This window comes from Belonocnema kinseyi, chromosome 5 (genome assembly GCF_010883055.1).
Source record: "Belonocnema kinseyi isolate 2016_QV_RU_SX_M_011 chromosome 5, B_treatae_v1, whole genome shotgun sequence".
Lineage (NCBI taxonomy): Eukaryota > Metazoa > Arthropoda > Insecta > Hymenoptera > Cynipidae > Belonocnema > Belonocnema kinseyi.
This window is the reverse complement of record NC_046661.1, coordinates 73,405,005-73,425,621: the sequence shown is the minus strand read 5'-3', so window position 1 is coordinate 73,425,621 and position 20,617 is coordinate 73,405,005. Positions and strand designations below refer to the sequence as shown.

Genomic DNA, 20,617 nt, shown 5'->3' with positions numbered 1-20,617 from the left:
TATTTTTACAGATATTAACTTTAATTAAGAGTTTTAATCGTTTCAAGATTGCTTAGGACCACGATTTAAACTTTTCTTTAAATAAAAGACTATTACGGAATTATTTTGTTTCTAAGCGGAACAAGATATAGGAAGTGAGTCGTAAAAAAAAACATGGGATTTTTTTTAATCACGCTAGTGGGCATTTACACTCAAACAGGAATATTGAGTTGGAAACCACCCTGCTTCTGCCATGAAATAGGTAAAACTTAATCGTATATTATATAGCTCCTTTGACTAAATTGTTGATCATGCTAGTAATCTTTATAATTATTTTAACGATTATCTTTATAATAATTATATTTCTAAAATTATTTTTTATCAATACATATACATCTTTCCAATTATTTTATTTATTATCTTATTAGCATTTATTTATTATATTGCCATGCCTTCTATTAATGGTAATCTTAAATGGCAATCTCAAATGATGATCTGAAAACTTAATGGAAGGAGGTGCCAAACGAAACAACCAACTCATGGTAGCCGTAAAATGTAGTTGTGTAGAATGAGTGGGGGGATGAATAATACTGAGTCGGCCCCTTTCTCGAATCGGTACCCCCCGCGGGTTACGTTCCTGGGATGCGTGTGTATTTTCGAATCGCTTGTTCCAGTGTGAGTGACAAACCTACGTAGGATATTTATTAGTGTACGTATAATGCGTGTATTCCGCAGAAACTCTTATAGTAGTGGGGAGTGTACGCGTGTCGTAGTTTTGGTTTTAGTTTGGTGGCGGCCTTTGCTCGGCGCGTGCATCCACCTTTGGCGACAGTTTCTTTTCTTTGGCGGCACTTCTTGAGTTTCAAAATTGTTTTCGCCCATATAAAAATTTCGACATAAGTGATCGATCAAAATTAAGTGCAGTGTTATCAGTTTTGTGAATGATTTTGCAAGTGATCAAGTGTGAGTGTAAATTGAGTGCCAATGCTAATGTTTAATTGTGATTCATAATAATAATTTTAAAAAAGGGTTTTGGTTTCAAATGGAATGGATTATAGATAGCTGCTAAGAAATCAATTTTTTTCGTAGGTAAGTGCACGTGTATAGATTGTCCTAACTTTTTTTAAATTTTATGACATCAAAGTTTAATAATCTAAAGTAAAGTAATTTTACCACACGAGTCTTCCTTTTTGATCATCATCACAATTGAAAAATGACATATTATTTATATTGATTAGACAAAATATTTGGAATTTGAATTCTTGTACGCGCATGCGCGCTGATACTTCTTAAAATAGAAAAACTTCACATGCGATTTTTATTTTGTTTTCGTCCAAAATTGAGAATTATTCTGTTTATTTCAATTCACGGGCAGCTTGGATGCATAATGTAAGGGCACTATAAAATCACTTATTTAAAAAAATTTGAAATTTGCTTACCACTAAATTCATAAAAACCGAAAGCCTGTCTATATTCAATAACAGCTAAAGAGGTAATTTGCTTGTTACATTTAATAATAATGTTTAAAAAATAGTTAACATGCAATAAGTCGTCATTCAATGTTACTTTCACATATATTGCGACAAATATCTTATGAATAAAATATCTGAGTCTTGTTACTTCTTACGAAAGTATTTTTACTTACTAATCTTATTTATAACAAACTTTTTTTATATCTAGTCACCAATATAAGTAAGCAACCAAAAAGTTTTAAAAAGTTTTTATCAAAAAATATTTCTTAAAAACACGTTTTCATTACATTCTGATTAACAAGGTCCTTCAAACGAATCGGCATTCAGAACCCTCCAAAATACGTTTACAAGGATGAATTGTTTGTTGTAATGTTTTTGCCTCATAATCTAAAGATATATCAATCTTTATGTAAATAGCGCTTTTTCCGCAAAATTTTCATATGATTGTCCTGCTTTCAATTGAAAATAAAGATTTTTTTTGTGTTAAGCGCGGTTGCTCGGGAAGTTTAAATGTTTTTCGCAACTTGTTAACAAAATTTAGTATGTGATCACGTAGTCAGAGTTTAAAATAGGAAGTATGAATCACGATTCAAAAGTTATATCTGAATAATAAATTGGAAAAATAGATATGTGAAAAATATCTTAAAAAGTTTTCTATGGCATTTGGCGAGGTCCACTAACTAACCAGTAGCCAAAGTCTCTACTCTGGATTCCCCAATTCAGGCGCAAAAAAAAATTATTATTAATTTTAAAAAAGAACAAGAACGTGAATATTTTCTGAAAAAACTATGTATATGTACATTTATACACGTTTAGATAATGTCGTAAAAATATTACATTCAAAACGACTGATTGTTACTACCTAGAGGTGTGTTAGGACAGAAAAGTTTGGCGACAAAACAGTTTATAAGAAATGCATGATGAATAGTGTCTGTGGACTTCATTACACCTCAAAAAAACCTTGGATACTAATTGGCCCGAGTGGAGAGTTTAACATGTTTACTTTGTGAAGTCGGACCAGTGTTTCGTAACACACGTGTTATTTAAATAAAGAAAACAGATATTCTAGATCAATATAAAACTCTATACCTTGCCCCCCCCCCCTCCCAAATACACTGGCTTCTTCAATTCCCTTCTCCAATCAACATTAGATCAAAATTGTTAAATTATGGTCTAATTAAAAAAATAACAAAAATTTCACCAAACCCTCAGCCACATTATGTAGTACTCCAAACACTATGCCATATCAAAAAAGAAAGGAAATCAATGACCCAATTTTTCCTTTTTAAGTAGAATGTCTCTTTCGCAAGTTTAAATTTTTTTAGAGAATGCTGAAGAATATAACATATATCAATTTCTAGACTTGCTACAAGTATTCTTCGAGATTAATGATAAATTGACTATTTGCGAAGGGATAAATTCCTGACATCGGGGAACATCAAGTATGTTTGTCTCCAAATATTGTATCAATCGTGTTTCCCAAAGTTTTCTGGACAAATATATTTTATTTAGTGAACATTATTATGATTATTTATTTGTATAAGAAGTTTTAAAGTCTTAAACGCTTCACATTGAGTGATAAAAAATCATATAGAAATTTCCAACTTATTTTAAGGCTAAGTTTGATCTGAATTATAATTAAACTACTTAACTTCCCTTCATGGCACGCAAATAGGGAATAGTAACAATGGATCTAACCCGTATCATACTTTTCGCATTTGGTATTATGCTTAAAAATTAAATATTGCAAAAAAATATATAATTTTTTTTAAAAGCGTCACTCGAACCATATCATCACTTGAAAATTGTAGAAGTCATGACAATAAACGTAAGCGTCGGACGGTTGAAGCAATAATTAATAGTAAATAAGTATAAGTAAAAGTAACAGTTTAAAAGTAATAAGTGATAAGTAATAAAAGTAATAAGTAATAGTACAAACAAAAGTAATAAATAAAAATACCAGAACTATAGCAAATATGGCAAACCCGATCAGGGCCACATCGGAACTCAATATCAAATTGGGATATTTTTACATGAGAAAGTTTGATTTTTATATTTGAATTTGTTCAATAAGCGTTCTAACTATTATTGTAATGTTTTCCATAAATTGCCTGTATATTATTACAGAATCGTATTACGCAAAGTACTGCTGAGTGCCAAAAATTTTAGGTTTAACTTATTTCCTACTCATGTTCACGTATAGTAAATAGGATTGCAACGAATCGATCCAAATGAATGTAGTTTTAGAAAATAAGTGAAATAAAATTAAAGCGAATATTTGTAAGCAAATTAAATGGTTTGTGAGGTTCGGTTCCATTTTTTAGAAATATTCTTTAATACTGTAAATTTTCCATTGATTATGATTAATATGCACTCACATAATGAGAATATTTTTCGTATAGATGAATTTTTTTCTAATTCTACCGAGTTTCTCTCTCAACATTTTTTCATATGATATAGAGCCAATTGAGGAATTTTGTTTAACTCAAAAATGAAAAACAAGTAAAAGATATACGTATTAATAGAAAATTGTCTTTCAGTCTGTACTGGGTAATGTTCATGGATATAGTTAAAATTATCAATGAAAATAACAAATTTATGTTTTCCGCTGGTTCAAAAGACACGAACTTTTCTATTACCAGTCTGAATATTCTGTCACCATACGTCTACTAACTTCAACTTTCTATGATTTTCAGTGGAATTGGTTTGCTTTTTATTTCCACTTGTCGAATATGGAACAAAATTTATTTTAACTGCCAAACTAGCTTGCTGACATTAAACCTGATCAACTTTAGATGATTATAAGATTAAACAGGATTGAAATGAAAAGCAGTGATTGAAGTGAAAATGAATGGAAAAGTAAATGACAGAAAATGAGATTGTTTTAGATTCAAAATGTTCCTAATTTATTCGTATTGGAACTCGCATTATTTTATATCATAGGCTTTAGGTAGGTACGATAAAGTATAAACTTGCGCATTTTTTTACTGAAATATAATTACTTTCTTATAGTGGAATATTTTTAATAATCGTGAATATTTTCGAAGGTTCTGAAATCTGCATATGGATATTTCTACAGAAATGTCATGTGAATTGTAACATTTTCTTAAAGATGTTTATTTTCTCTCGGCTTATAGGCAATATATACAAATTGTTATCATCATTAATTATCATATTATTATTATAATCTTTACACTTATTATTTTTCAATTATTTGAAAAAAAAAATAATTTTAAAAAAGTACAATTTCCTAGGTAGAAATACACCACCGGCCCAGTACTGGCCCAGTACAGCCTGTCGGAGTTCCGGTACTGGCTGGCTCTACTGTGCCAGTATTGGCTTGTAATGCTTGGCGGTACTGGCTTGATAGCACTGGCGCAGTACTGAATGTCAGTACTGGGGGCAGTACTGGCGTACGAAAATGCCGGAGTTAATTTTAAAAATGATAAAAAAATATTGAATTGTTTTAAAGACCATCCATGCATCATCATACAACTGCGCTGCTTAGAATGAATACATATATTACATTTTTAAACATTATATTACAAATAAAATTTTTAACGCTAACGGGGACCGAACCTACATATCTATACCTCAATCTATCGCCTAGCAGTCGGGAGTGATGATCACTGCGCTAAACGGACAAGTTGAAACTTGGTGAAAAAGCCATCCTCATGAGCTACAGTTCAGAAAAGTTAAAGTACCAAATTTTGACCTCTCTTTTTTTAATTATTTCTTATCATATAAGGTTATGTAAATATAAAATACACGAACTGCTAACAATAATATCAATAAAATAATTATTAAATAAATAATTTAAATCGTCTATAATTTTTCTTTGTGTAATATTTGATTTTTTCGCGTTTTAGACCATTTTAAAAGTTCTGGCAATAAAATTTAATGAGTATTTAAAATTTGTATCGACGGAACTTAGAAATTTTACCACATTGCGCGACAATTTTTTTAATAACAATTTTCTTTAAACCTTCGTGTAACGTTTTGCTTTTTAGGTGTTTTAGATTATTCTAAAACGATTAAGACATACATCCAATGTAATTTTTTCGGAACACTTAAAATTTGTCATGAAGATTGAACTTAAAATATTTTCCTTAAAAAAAGTAATAGAAAAAAATGTTCTCACCTTAATTGTATAGTCAATTTCTCGACATTTCAAAACACCTTCACAACATTTATAGACGGTTTTATAAAAAATCTATTTCTGTACTACTGGCATAGTGCCGCCCCGGTCGTGCAGCCAATGTTCTGCCAGTACTGGGCGAACCACCGGCTGTCTTACTGGTGGGCAGTACTTCGCCGGTGGTGAACTTCGGCAAACTACCGACATTTCCACCTGGGTTCTTACCAAGCAAGACAAATATCATGTTTCGACATAGTCTTAAGCAATTTATTTATTTATTTTACCTTTATTTTATTGATTGCAGAATCATTCATTGTTTATACAAAAGTCGTGTTATCTTTATCCTATAAGTCTTATAAACCCTGTAAGTCATACACTTCAGGTTTTATCTCGAAAACGATTTCAAATATCAAAAAATAATGTAAACGAAAGTTGTAGACCCTGTTAAAGTACACATCTTATGTTTTTTGTAAAATTTTTCGAAGATATTTGATGATACGCATGAAAATTTCAAGTCTAGCCCCTCTGACCAATCACTGTAACTATATATTTTTTCACTGTATACAATTTACAAAACACGTTAAAATCCAATTTTCACTAAGGTTTTCGTAATCAACGCGGCAAAATGAGTGTTGTGAATGAGGAAGATGAATGAAGAAAAATAAATGCGTATGAGGAGTTTAATAAAAATCGAAGGTAAGCGCTATTCGGGACTTTATCTCTTTGTTGTTCCACACATTCTATGCTAAAACCTACAGGTTTAGAAAGCAAATAATTTATATGAAATATCGCTGATTTTTTTGCTATAACTAGCACAATTTTGAAAAGAAGCAAATTATTATTGAAATTGTTTGTCACGCAGTTAGGTTATGTTGTCTAAAGTCACAGTTGGGGAGCTTTCATTAATTACTTAAGAGAACAAAAGAATAAACGTCATATTGCGATATTTATCAAATTTGTATAAATCATATTTTCATATCTGATATTTTCTCTTTTGTTTCCCATGTAATTAATGAACGCTTTCTTCAGTCCCTTCGGTTGTAAATGTGTGATAACTTTTATCCGCAACGCACTATTAAGATTTTTCTAGCGTATACTTCGTCAATTAGCATGTTTGCAAGTTGCTATTTCAAAAGTTTTATGAGCACATACTTTGGCTTTGTAATTTGTCTTTTGTACAATAAAATGTGTTGAAAATCAAAAGAAATCCATATGATGAGATGCGGTCACGGCCCAGATGTGTGACATTTAAAACGTAAAACCAGGAACACCAGCTTTGAATTTTTTGCTGGTAGTTATAGATGAAGGAACAACATCAAGTCCATAAAATCTGAATAGTCTGAGTTCTTCCAAATATGTATAATGAATGAGTATGAATAAATGATTAAGTAAATGAATTAGAATTAAGTTTGAGCCACTCAATTTGTCAGTAGCTACATGGGAGAAACTGATAGCATCGCCAATTTCTTGAACCAGATTCTAAAACGTGTACGTCTTGTTTTGAGCACCTTCGAAACCATTAACTGACTTTGTATGCATAAAATTAGCTACAAACGGATAGTGGCAGAAAAATGACACTTTCTGTGAAAATTCCTATCTATTTAAAATTGTATAATTATATGTTTGAATATACTGATGGTCTGGAAACTGGAACATTGTATTTGCTAAATGTTTCCGGATGTGCGTTTGTGTGTATGTACACAATCGTTTTCTTATCAACACGATAACTCGCCAACGCTTGCAGTTTGAGCTTTGAACTGCAAAACTTGTCATTATATAAATCTGACTGTTTTTATACAAAAATCATCAAGATAATTAGTCTTTCTTCAAAAAAAATAAAACTCTCATTTGCACAACGTTATTTCTTATGCCTAATAATCTGAAATCGAAAAAGTGGACATTTTTCTTTCAGAGGATCACACATTCTGTCCAGTTTTAATGATATAATAATTATCAGGAAGCAATCATGCTTAAGATAATTCGGAGATAGTGAATTGCATACGAGTTCAGGGAACTTTTAATCGCAAAGATGAATTGGACACATGGTATGTAATCTGCAAGGGTCTTAAATTTATACTGAGTTATAATAGGTGAATCTGGAACATTGTCAAAAGATTTCTTCCGCTTTTACGAAAAAGTGGCTTATTTATCTTTGTCAAAAGAACGCTGATCTTCTCGCACAATAGTGAAGTATACATTGAAATTTATACTTATTCATCAATGTGCGCACCCTACTCACCTTGACCTTTAGGGGCTTACGGCTGGTCGAATATGTGCCCAGTTCATCTACCTAGCGGCTTACGAACCCCGCGGTCTCTGATTCGCAGCTGAAAGTTGAAATACTGCGTGCTCAAATCGCTGGTCACTGCCGGGATGTCCACGTGAAGAGGACCCAGTTGTTGAGTACTAGAAAAGAAGCTATACTTAAAAGTACAGCGATTTGAGGTTGTCGTATCACGTCTGTCGATTCGAGATGAGTAGACAAATATTTTCAATAAACTTGGCTAGTTGTCCTGAATTTTCGAGACGATTAGTCTGTCCCCTTTTCTAACTCTTTATTTTTACGGGAAGATTAGACACAGTCTATTCTTTTATCATTTTAACTAAACAAAATAAAAAATAAGTTAGATTTTATTTTAAAAGATTAATTTTAAGTTTTGAAGATTTTAAAAAATGTCAAAATGATTTTAAGACATTTTTTACAATTTTGCATGATATTGGACAATTTAAGGAAAACTAAATTATTTTAAAGGATATGTGAAATTTTTCAAGTATTCCAAAATAATTTAACTCTCTCGGGAAGATTTTAAAATATTTTAAAGTTAAAGTTATTTAAAAGTTTTAAAAACATTCAAAAATAATTTGAAACCTTAAAAGGTTTACCAAAATTTTAAATAAAAAGCAGATTTTTCAAGATTTCTTACAAAAATTTCAAAATCTTTCCAATAGTTTTAAAGGTATTTAAGACAATAAGAAACCGTTCTTGAAATTTTTGTGCAGATTCACGATGATTTTTGCAAATAAATTCAAAGAGAGTATTTGAAAGATTTCATGGTATTTTCAAAATGATAAAAAAATAATTCAAAAGACTTAAAGGCGATTATTTAAATTGAGTAGAATTTTCCAAGTATTTTAGGAAAAATTTGCAAATGTTTAAAAGATATTTAGAAACGCATTTCTTTGGATCAATATTATTCTAGGTGTAAATGGTACCAGGTCGCTTAATAAAAATAGTTGGTTTATATTCATGGGTGCACAATTTTTGAAAAAGACGTCATCAGATAATGACAAGTCAAACTCGTGAAGAGTCCAGATTGTAGGGGCGGGGGGGGGGGGGGGGGGGGGGGGGTTGACGTTTATAGACAGTAAAAGTAAGTCGTTTATCAATCTGAAGTAAGAAAATTAAAACAGTGTAGGTTTCAAAATAGGAGACTACAAAAATCCCCAATTTAAATATAACTTTTATTTTTTATAGAAAAATCTGGGTTCCATTTACAACGTAGCCACTGCGGCATGGAATTCTATAACGAGTTTTTAACACTAATATTTAGATTGGGGGACTGCTGATTTAAAAATAACAATTTAAAAACAAATCTTAAGTTGTTAAAATTGGTCCCTTGTAAAAAAATTTTAATTGGCATTTTGCACCATGTATATTGCGAACATTATTTTACTTTTAAAAATCTGATATATAATTTAATTTTGCCCGTCCATTTATTGCTTTCTCAGCCAGCTGTGAGCTGGAGGAATTAAGCGGTTAGTTTGATTCTAGTAATAAGCGAAGTTGAATGTCATTTACGATAGAGGGAACAGATCTTACTATATGAAAAAAACTTTGGAGAACAAGAATAGAGGTCCGAATGAACAGGGAGGTCCAGAACGGTCCAGATATGTAAAAAAGTGGCGGCCTGTTTGGCAATCAAAAGACATCTTGCCCTCGTCACTATGCGTCCGGCGTAGTAACGAGATACACGTGATCGCTGTTAAAGAAGAACCGTAGAGTGTTACAAAAAAAGCATTTAAAATAGTACTAGGAAAGAGTTCCTAAATCCCTGGAGACTAAGCGCTTTAAGCTGAAAATTCCCGCGCTTCTCACCGCCACCTGTCACTTACAGTCAGTCGAGTTTAGAAAGGGGGTCAAACTTTCAACTTAAAACAAAAAAATATATATGCATGTTTAGTAGATAAAGAATGAACTGTAATGAAATATTTGTAATTTTAATTTAGAAATGTTAGTGTGTAAAATAAAACGTGAAAATTAAGTTTTTTTCGTAATTAGTTAAATCGGAATTAAATAATGATAAATGGTAATATGAAGTTCGCAATATTTATTTTCATTTTCTTTCAGATTAGTTACAAAGAAATAATTCAATTAAAATAATAAAATGTCGCGTTACTTTAATATGGGGGTTTCAAGTTATGTAGCTAACTCTGATTTGAAATAATATAACGTGAAATCTGCTGCTTATTGCGATGTTACTCGCACGCCCATCCATAGTGGTGGCACCGTGGTATCGTTTTGAAAACATTACGTTTTAGTGTTGCGGGCCAACGCTAGGTGGCGCTGAGAGTCAGTAAAATTCACTGCGCATGAGCAACCACAATATTTTCACTTATTTTGACATCTAGAAAATAAACATGAGCCGAAGTGTCAAATTAAATTTGTCATTATTGAATTTGTTATTATATAACACTGTCTGAAAGTTTTATTGTGTATATTGTTATGCGCACTGTGTTTAGTATTACATGCGGATTTAAGCAAATGTGTTGATTGGTAAGTATTGAATAAAAAAAGAAAGTATTACTTGTTAGGTTTTTGTTTTAATATTTCAAAGCAGTAACACATAACTTACATGTGATATAAATACGGATATAAATATAAGTCATGCAATTTCCTATTTACAATTTATATCATCTCTATATATGTACGCTTTAAAAAAATATATATTCATACAACTGCCGATGCATAATTTGAAAAACTTTCAATTTTCAGTGTATTGAGTCTCTTTATTTTTAACGCTGTAACCTAAAAGATAAAAACATTGTGCATTGCAAACCTTTGTGATTAAATAATTCTAGGTAGTTTACGCATGGGAAATCATTAGTAACCTTCAAATTTTATGCACTGCTTATTTTCAAAAAGGAAATTATTTAATTATCATATTGTTATTTGATTTAGAAAAAAATATATATTAAATATTCTAAATAAAGTAAAATCCACTTTATGTAGCTTATTTTAAATTGTATAAAAATTAACAAGTATTTATCCTCATAATAATTTATTATATCCATAGTATTTGCAGTATTATTCTTATTGTGGAAATAATAATGAAACATATTTTACGTATAAAAAACCTTTTTATACATAGATTTTTCATCGCTTGTAAAGTTAATTTACAAGTAATCAAGCAAAATTTAATATTTACGAGGCTTTTGAGGAAGCAGAGTTTCGAAACGATTTCTGTCAGGGGTCAGTAGGTTCATTTACTTTATGTGACGGGGGCCAACGATAGATGGCGCTGATTTGGAACGTAAGTCGTCAAAACGATACATAACAGTGCCACCACTATGCGCCCATCTATCTGAGTTTGGAAAAATCAGGAGTTATCCTGCGATGATTAATTTCTAATAATAATAAATATTTCTTGGATTTGTTACGATTCACTTTTATTTGAGAGAAGCAAATTATATTAATACAGGAAGGTTAATTACTTTCTTTAGCAATCATTCGTTTAGGCGTCTTATTTCAAATGAACTAAATTTATATCTTGTGTTTGATCTTTTACGTAGGACGTCAGCACGATAATAGATATATCACATATTTTGATGGATTAGAAATATAATAGCCCTATTTGGCCCTATTAAAAGTCAAGCTCTAGTCAGGCGCTGTACAGTGGATAAAACATAAAAATGTCTTCCAAAACAGTCTACATCTTTTTTCAAATACTCTTAACTAAATTCCAAAAAGAATAATAAGAGCTGATTTTAAAATTTTTTATTGCATTTCTGTGAAATTAATTAATAAAATTAATTAATTAAAAATTAAAGTGTACAAATTACGATTTTTACAACTTTTTTTTATCTTTCGAATAAGCAATAAGAATAAACTGTGATAGAATAGAAATAAGAGTAGCAGTATCTATCCGTGTGGAAATTTCTGCATTTCACCGCTGTTCACCATATGCCGGTCTACCACTCCTGTATATTGTATAATATAGTATACCCAACTCTCGATTTAGTTCCAGTGTCGGACGTTGCCTATAAATAGCCTTGAAACTAAAGCGGGAGGATTCAGGCCTGAACCGCTTCCAATTGGGATATAGAATGTTGCGCAATATACTCGAGTGTATACTCGCAAACTACAGCCATTCCAATGCGACAGTCGCAACCGCTCACGCCCTACTGTCCCAAGAAACTGCGGGAGGAAGCAGTTCTAGGAAAATCTAAACCGTGGGGAACTAAACCGAGAGTTGGTTATACCAAGTACCTTTAAAGAAAGAATTCTTAAATTCACATAGTAAATTAATATATTGAATTACTTATAAATACAACTTGCCGAGAGTAGTAAAATCTAGCCTAAAATATTTGAATTACATCGTTCATTAGTACCCGGAATAAATAATAATTCATCCAAACTTTACTGGACTGTCTTGAGACTTAAGGATAGGCAACACATTTTTAAGAGTTTCCTTTAAAGTATATTAATGAGATTCAATACAATCCTCGAAATAACAAAAAGAGTCCGCGAATAATTTTATGACTTTCGAAATATCTTGAAACATGTAATGGACGTTTTACGAATTTACAAAAAATGTGTGGCCTATCCAAAAGTATTAGACAGTCAAGTAAAGTTTTAAAAACTATTTTGTGGTTTATAATTACTAAAACTAATAAATTTTGTAGTATCTGTTGTATGTTTTAGTTTAAAAGACAGTTGCTAATCAAGTTTCAAATTTTTGTTTTTTTAAGTGTACAATGAAATTTTCACTAATGGAAACTTTTAAGTTGACATGGGTATCGTCGATTTCAGAGCATGTTAGAACTGACTTCCATGAACATTGAACAATCAACTGTCTGGAAACTTAGAGATACTCTCGTTAAGAACGTGCGAATAGGTATGACTGCTATAGGCGTACAGTCATCCGCTCTCTAAATTAGCAAAGTTACATGAACTCTAGGCGAAGCAAATCGCCCTCTACTACAACTAATGATACAAACTTTTTAGCTTGAGTATACAAATTTGAAAATGAATTTAAACTCAAGAATAATTAATGAACTATACAAACAAATTATACTTTGACACCTGCGTTGTTGCAAGTACGTGCAGTAATTTTATGGAACATATTAGGGAAGTTTTATGCAGCAACATGTTTCGTAAAATTTTGAAACTGTCATAAAATATTCAGTGACGATAATTTCAAACGTTTTTGCAACAAAATTTTGATAAATTTTATTTAACTCATGTTCCATTTGATATATTACGTTTTCAAATGAAATAAACATCAGAATCCGGAAAAAATACAAAATATCATACAACTTTTATCAGGATATTTATACAAAATCTTAACCAAATATTTCGAATTTCCTTCTCTTCTTTATTGTAAGTAATTTTATAAAATCTTATACATTTTTGTAGTGTGATCTTGAGACATACGTAAACATTTATCAAGGCGATTTTATGTCAGAAATTATTAATAACAGATTATATATTATTTAAAATTTGCTGCAGGCAGTTTATCTTACACGTAAAATACATTTCAAAACCTTCCATTAAACTTTTTCTAGAGGTACACGGATATACTGCGACTTGTTTGTTTCTTCTGCGAATTTCAAAAAATTACTTACGTGAATAGTATGGTTCGTCCCCTCCCTTCCCCTTTAGCTATTACTTAATTTAAGTACAGCTCGTAACATAAAATAGAACTCACTAAAGATATTTTGTAAATATATACGTAGAAAAAATATATTAGATATCATAATTTATTATATTCTCCCAAACCCTCGTATCTGATCAACGATTTAATTTTCTGTGCAGACACATCAATGGAGCATTGACGACGTTTCAGAAGAAGGTAAATTTCGAAGTCAAGAGACAAGTGTGAAAATGTCGGATATCTCCGAATTGGGTTTGGTGAAGAGCACAGTGAATCGACTAAAAGATCAATATTCAGGGCAGTCGACGAAGAGAGAAATCCATTGAAGTGCTTTAGTACATCTTATACTTCCTACCTGCTTCAAGCTCAGTTCCCTTATTTATTTTTTTGTCTTTGATCGAATACTCGATCGTGCATTAGTGATCGCGAAGGCCCGCTCATGCTTTTGATGTGTTCAAGCACATACTATATAGTGTTCCGTATCGACGATATTAGGAACATCACCTGGCTTCGATTCGAGATGCAACTCACGTCACCGTTTGTGTTTCTGTCAAGTTTGCTGACGCTGCTCACGACAACGCCCTGCTTCGCCGCCGGAAGTGATGGTACCCCTGAGTTCCAGAACAATGGTAAGCCATTTTTCCAATCGATTTGTCCAAAGCGCAACGTCGACGTATTTCTCGCCTTCGCCATCATGTCCTGGGTAGTTAACGACCTATACCTTTGTCACTAGAACTAATAACGATTTAAGAAGTGTAGGTGTGCTTTTATGTTGACGAGGTCAGATCAGAATTGCCTCTCACATATTTATGGGCGTACGCATAAAAATGGCCCTTACGGTCGCGGTTCCAGTTGATTACATTTACGGGTTTTTATAAGTCAAGGTCAAAAATAATATTTTCGGTTTTCAGTGGGGAGGGGGGGGGGTAATACTAGGACCTATGATAAGTCTACTAGCACTATCTATACTAATGCCTCGCAAGCAAACGCAAATGGGCATATTTCATGTTTGAAGAAATAGTTTACACTCAGAGAAAATATTGAGTTGATTCAACAAAAGTTTGTTCCACCTATTTTGTTTGTTAAAACTAAAAAATTTGGTCATCTCAAATAAACCTTCGGTTATATTTATAAATCACAACGAATTAATTTGGTTAATTCAAAGTAATTATTTATTTGAGCATGTTTAGCTGATTCAACCAAATAATTATGTTGAGCGGAATATATAATTTATGAGATAATGATTTGGTTAAAGCAACGAGATAATTTTGTTGACTGAACCAAATACTTCCATTAACTACACTAAACAGAAGAAAAGAGATTATGTCAGTCCACGCTGGTGGCCAGTTTGTGCGCCGAAAAGTTTCGAAAAGATCGTGCTTCGTGTCATTAATTTATGAAATAAATGAGTTCTACGAACAGCGGGACACGAGTTTCAAATTTACTGCAAAATTGGGGAGTGTATAACAACATCCAGAATATTTTGAATGTTAGTACAACCTTTATTTCGCAGGGTGCAGTTTAGTTCACCGGTTCAGGCAATCTAACCTAGAAATCCATCATTCATGAAAGAACCCCAAACAAATGTATGGAAAAAGCCTTTCTGTCAGATTTAGTGAAAGTTCGTTTTTCTAATGCTTCAAGTGATGCTTATCAAAAGTGTCAATTAATGAAAGAGCTCTTTCCATACATTTTGTACGAGCGACGGTCGTTGATTCAAAAAAAATGTTTGTTTGGATCAACCAACCAATTTCATTGCTTCATCCTAAACATTTGGTTGGATCAATCAAAATACTTAGTGTACTCAGTCAAACTTTATTGACCAAAAATTTGGTTTGAGTCAACCAAATATTTGATGGATCATATAGCAATGTATTAATTTTTTTGATCCAATCAAATTTTTCTTGAATTGACCAACATTTTTTCTAAATGTAATACGCGCGCCTATGGCACTCGCCAACTTTATATGCGTTTTTATCAGACCGCCATCATAAGTGCGATTTTTGGTACTGACAACGATATCTAAAATAGCCCTTTTTAACATAGGCCGTAAAATTTTTACGTATGACATTTAGGGTACTTTGGGTATTTTAGTATTGAATTCTTACTTCACGCACATTACCGGACTTTATCTCTGGTGTCTCTCAGGTTTTTAGATTCGGACTCTATACAACCTACTTGCATTTATGATTGACTAATCTGGTAATATAGTATGACACTCAGCCCCTGAATGTTATTTTGCCTCGTGTAAATTGTAATACTCGTCTCGTCTAGACTATATGCCGTGACTCCGACTTGTGCTGCAACTTTCACACTCGGCCGCAAAAGTGCCATTTAGGGTCCTTGTATCACAAATAACTAGTTTCTGGAAAAAAAGTGTTTCGAAGTTCTGCCTTCAAAAACGTCCCGGAGACTATTTTACAACCTAAAAAGGTCATCCCGAGCTTAAAATACTGCGAATTTAACCGGATATATGATCCCATGCGTAACTGCTAACCGACTGGAATGGGCTTTTTTATGCGGACGCCCACATTTAATTGAGAAATTAATTTTTTTGTTAGAAAGCTAATTTTAAATTACTTAAAATAATATAATACAATATATAAAAGTATATCACTATTTGAAACACATATATGAATATTCAATCACTTTAAAATTCAGTTTTGCGCAAATGATATATGCAGCACTCTCTGAAGTTATTGCATAATGTTGTTGTTTATTAATCGCTTTATGAAAATTCTTTAATAAAAATCGTTGCAAGTAACTTCATGCCAAAATTAATTCCGCTCTTTTATTTTTAGTGTAAAGTTGATATATCCAAATTACAATATCATTTGCAACATTCATAAACAACCGCTTTATGATTTACGTAGTGAGAATACTTTCGAAGCAAAAGCAAAATTTGATGCATGTCTACTTCGTATCAATACTTTAAATATTTTGATTTGATTTTGACCATTAACCATTATTTTATTTCCTTATATAAATATTTAAAATTAAGCACGCTAAGAGTGTTTTACTTATTGGTACACACAATACTTTATGTAATAAAGTTATTATTAACAAGTTAATCACGACGAACATTTGAGGTTAAGTTGACGCGTCCTATAATCGTACAGGGGCGACAGTGAATATGCATACTCAGGGAACTATTATGATCATCTGATGATCATAATTGTACTCCGCACCACATCGCACATGCGCATTCGCTGTCCAGTTTTACTGTTGTATAAACGTCTCCTTTCAGAACTTAAAATACGCTGATAAAACGCTAAATAATGCCTGCGTTACATAAAGCTTTTCATTAAAGTAGCAAATACAGATTACAGAAGGAAACTGTATAAATGAATTTTTCATTTAAGTAAATAAAATTACTTATTTAAAATATTAAAATGTTCAACAATTTACTTAAAAAGCCGCACATGACGTGTACATTTTTTTTAATGTAAAAAAATCACTGTTTGATTTTTCAATAAATTCAACCACTTTTAGAAGCGCTTTTAGCAATAAAGTACTTGGACCACTCACATATACGATTTTACTGAAATGGTAAAACAAGAATAGGGAAACTGGTATAATCAGTAGAGAAGTCAGAGAGACAGAATGTTTTATGGAGCAAGAAGAAAAATGAATGCCATGAAATTGGCGTAAATTGCGCATAAGAAGCGATCGAAATTGGCGCCTCTGGATTGAACGACCACATACTCGGCGTTTGAAATGCCATTCAGAAATATTGATTGAAAAAAGAAAGGTAAATTTTAAATTCGCATGTAAAAGAATTATCATTCGAGATCAGAAGGTGCTAAGCAGAACAATTATTGTTACGTTCTTATAATTCATAGAAATTTTACTTTCTACAAACTTAAAATGATCAAATGTCACTAGTTGTTCCTTATTTTTTAACAACAAATACACTGTCCGACATGAATTTTTCCCTTCACATCACTCTGGGTGATTTTTATGGGAATTTCCCCTTAGATCAAGAATCTGTTGAAAAGTAGACTTTATAGTAAGTCTATTTTTTTAATGAGTTAACTGGTAATGCCGCAACTTTGCAGAGAAAAAATCCATGGCAAAACTGGTATTTACGGATTTGACTAACTATTATTAAACTCAATTGATTTTAATGAAACTTGGTAGCACCTAGTTTTTTTGGTAGCTGATTGCAAATTGGAACTTATTTGCTTCTTCCAATTTTGGCGCACATCTTCAATTTCGAGTCCGCCAGTTGACGGGTTAAACAGTATCAGAAATTAAAAAACACGTTTGTTGCACTTTTTGAAGGTGTATTACAAATCAATATGACGTGCTAGCACCATCCGCTTCGAGTGGAAAGCCTGGGCTACAGCGCATGACTAAAAAACTGTCCCAATGACTCTACGCGAAATTCATACAGTTTTATCACGATAGGCTTCACCTTTAAAGCAAAAGGTTGAGCTTTCGTTTAGATCATGTGGAATATACTAACACGTCTCATTAACTCTTTATAGGCTTGCAAAATTTTTCAAAAATACGATTTTGTAACCTTCTGACCTTGTTAAAAAAACTAGAGAGAAGTATTTTTCTCAACTGATTCCTAATTTGTGGAAAAAAATCTAGATAAGCATCTTATAAGAATCACCCGAGCATATTCCAAGGAAAAACAAAAAGTTCAAAAATTTCAGATATAGTCATATTTTAGTTGAAAACGTGTTTAACAAACTTTTTATCCATATGCAATAAAGCTTTCGGATGAGCATTGTTTTTATGAATTTGCTTAGCATTCCATTTATAGGTGATGCGATTTTTTTTTTATATTTCATTGATGTGCATTGGCATTTCCTGTGTGTATAAATTGTTATCAAAGCTACAGATCTCCTACATGAAAAGAGTAAACCATTCGCGATCCCGAGAGTGTGGAAAGCGGAGTTAATGTGAGGCGAATCATTTAATTTTGATTTGCTTTTGGTTGACAGTACCTTATTCGGTTCCACATTTTCCCCTGAAATATATTCCTCTCTTTCCTCTAAATAAGTCGGCTGCGATGTTAAGGTAGGTATATACGTTTATTATCTCTTGGTTTCGTGAAAGCACTGAATTTACGGTAGCTTTAAAGTTCACGACCTCGAAGCTACAAAGAGGTCTCTTATCTTGAGCGACATCTGCTCGCTTAATTCAATTGGAATTACTCCTGGCATCATCCGAATCGAAGCGACGTGTTCCCTAAGCCCTCCAACTAAAGGCAGGCCCGACTTTGATATTCGAGACCAGATGTTTGGATTTCATTACATTTGTCAATTCATACTTCCCTGCAGGAGAAACGAACTAACATCAGTGCTTACCAGATGAAGAAATGTGTTAAATGAATAATTTAATAAAAGTAATGAAAGTATAAGTCGGCAAAACGTCATTTATGTTGCCTACATAACTAACGGTTTGATAAGCAAGATTTCACTCAGAAAAATATTTGTTTGAATCAAACAAATTTTTTGATTTAATTAAAAATAGGTTTATTTAATTTTAAGAAATGAAAACTATTTGCCTCATTGATTGAAACAAATAATTTTTTTAGTACAGTTTGTTTGATTTAAATAAACAATTGACTTTTATTAAACAGTGAATTTGTTTAAAATCTGTTTATTCGAATTCATAAAAATATTTATTTGATTCAAACAAAAAATACAGTACAAAGCAGTACTATAAAGTGCCGCTAGGCGTGCTAAAGCACTGCCGGCGGTTCAGTAGGGACTAACCTAGAGTCTAAATTAATTGATCATTTGATTTATTTGATGACATTCGTATTTTTTCAGTGTTGTATTATTCTAAGGGTTCTGATTTTCTATAAAATGATAATTTAATTGAAAAATGGACGCAACATCTCTAGTTTAGGAACTACTTGAAGTTTAGGGTTTTCACATTGAATATAATTGAAGATTTCGGATGTAAGTCTTTTTCAGTACTAACCTCCTTTCTTTATATTATAATGATGATTTATGAAATGAATTATGTTTTTTTCTATTATAATTATCACTGTATATTTAAAAGCAGGAACACATATATACATTCAATTCGAATGTCTCTAACTCTGGTTCATTTCTCATTATTCTAATTAATGATTGTTCAATATAGAAATGAGAAGCACAGAGTTCAAAAATAATCAGAATTAAGCATTCAGATTGAATAAGTGTTTCTGCTTTTACATATACAATGATATTTATGATTGACAATAAACATATTATCGAGCTTATATACATTATTCTTATAAAGAATGCTCAATTTTGAGGTTAAGTGTAAAAAAAAGATTCACTTCACTTGAACAAAATATTTCATTAATTTAAAAAATATATATTCAATGAAAACAAGAACTTTACTATTTTAAACAAGAAATTTATTTAAACAAACCAAACATTTATTTGAACCAAACAAATAAGGAATAACGAAAAATTTATTTGAATCAAACAAACATTCGTTTGACTTCATATTAAAGAAATAATTTGTTTGATTCAAACAAACATTTTTCTCAGTGTTATTATAATCACAGTGAAAACTCAGTTTTATGTATATAAAAGTCCCTCCACTAAAAAATGAAAAGATGTGTAACATTTTTCCCTTGAGTAATTTGAATTCTAAATTATACAGGAAATATATTTTTATTTGAGTCCAATTTATTTTATTGATTAAGTTAGTAAGGCTTATTATTAGAATTGATAAGTATTCCTGAGGAAATCGGTAGTTCTTAACTGAAAAATTAGCACAAATGTTTAGTAAAGGAATTGCTAAACGTTTTCGTGGAATTTCCTTACTAAAAAACTACTGATTCGGATTTAGGAAGTACGTGTCAACTTTCTAGCACTTCCCGGGTCATTAAAAAGTACCGGGACCCCCCCCCCCCTCCATATTAGCGAAAATATGCGTTTTCGAGAGAAATGTTAAGATAAAAGTTTCAGGGTTTTGAACGAGGATCTGAATGGTGACCTTGAAGCAGACCTTGGCGTTAACCTTTTAGATTATTTCAAAGTCAACTTTTATTTTTTAAATATAAACCCCTATTTTTTACACCTTCAAGGTCAACGCCAATGTCTCATTCAAGGACACCTTTCAGATCCTCGTCCAAAACCCTGAAACTTTTGTCTAAGACATTTCTCTCGAAAACGCATATTTTCTCTGATGGGGGG

The 20,617-nt window shown here is 31.8% G+C and overlaps 1 protein-coding gene across 1 annotated transcript in view; it reads left to right on the top strand.

Moving 5' to 3' along the window:
* Positions 1–784: 784 nt before the first annotated feature.
* LOC117173711 (protein turtle homolog B) overlaps positions 785–20,617 on the top strand; it is a 510,915-nt gene continuing 491,082 nt past the window's right edge. The window contains exons 1-2 of the mRNA XM_033362353.1: positions 785–1,068; positions 13,625–14,092. Coding sequence (XP_033218244.1) covers positions 13,903–14,092 — 190 coding nt within the window. The 5' untranslated portion in view covers positions 785–1,068; positions 13,625–13,902. The remainder of the gene's footprint in view (positions 1,069–13,624; positions 14,093–20,617) is intronic.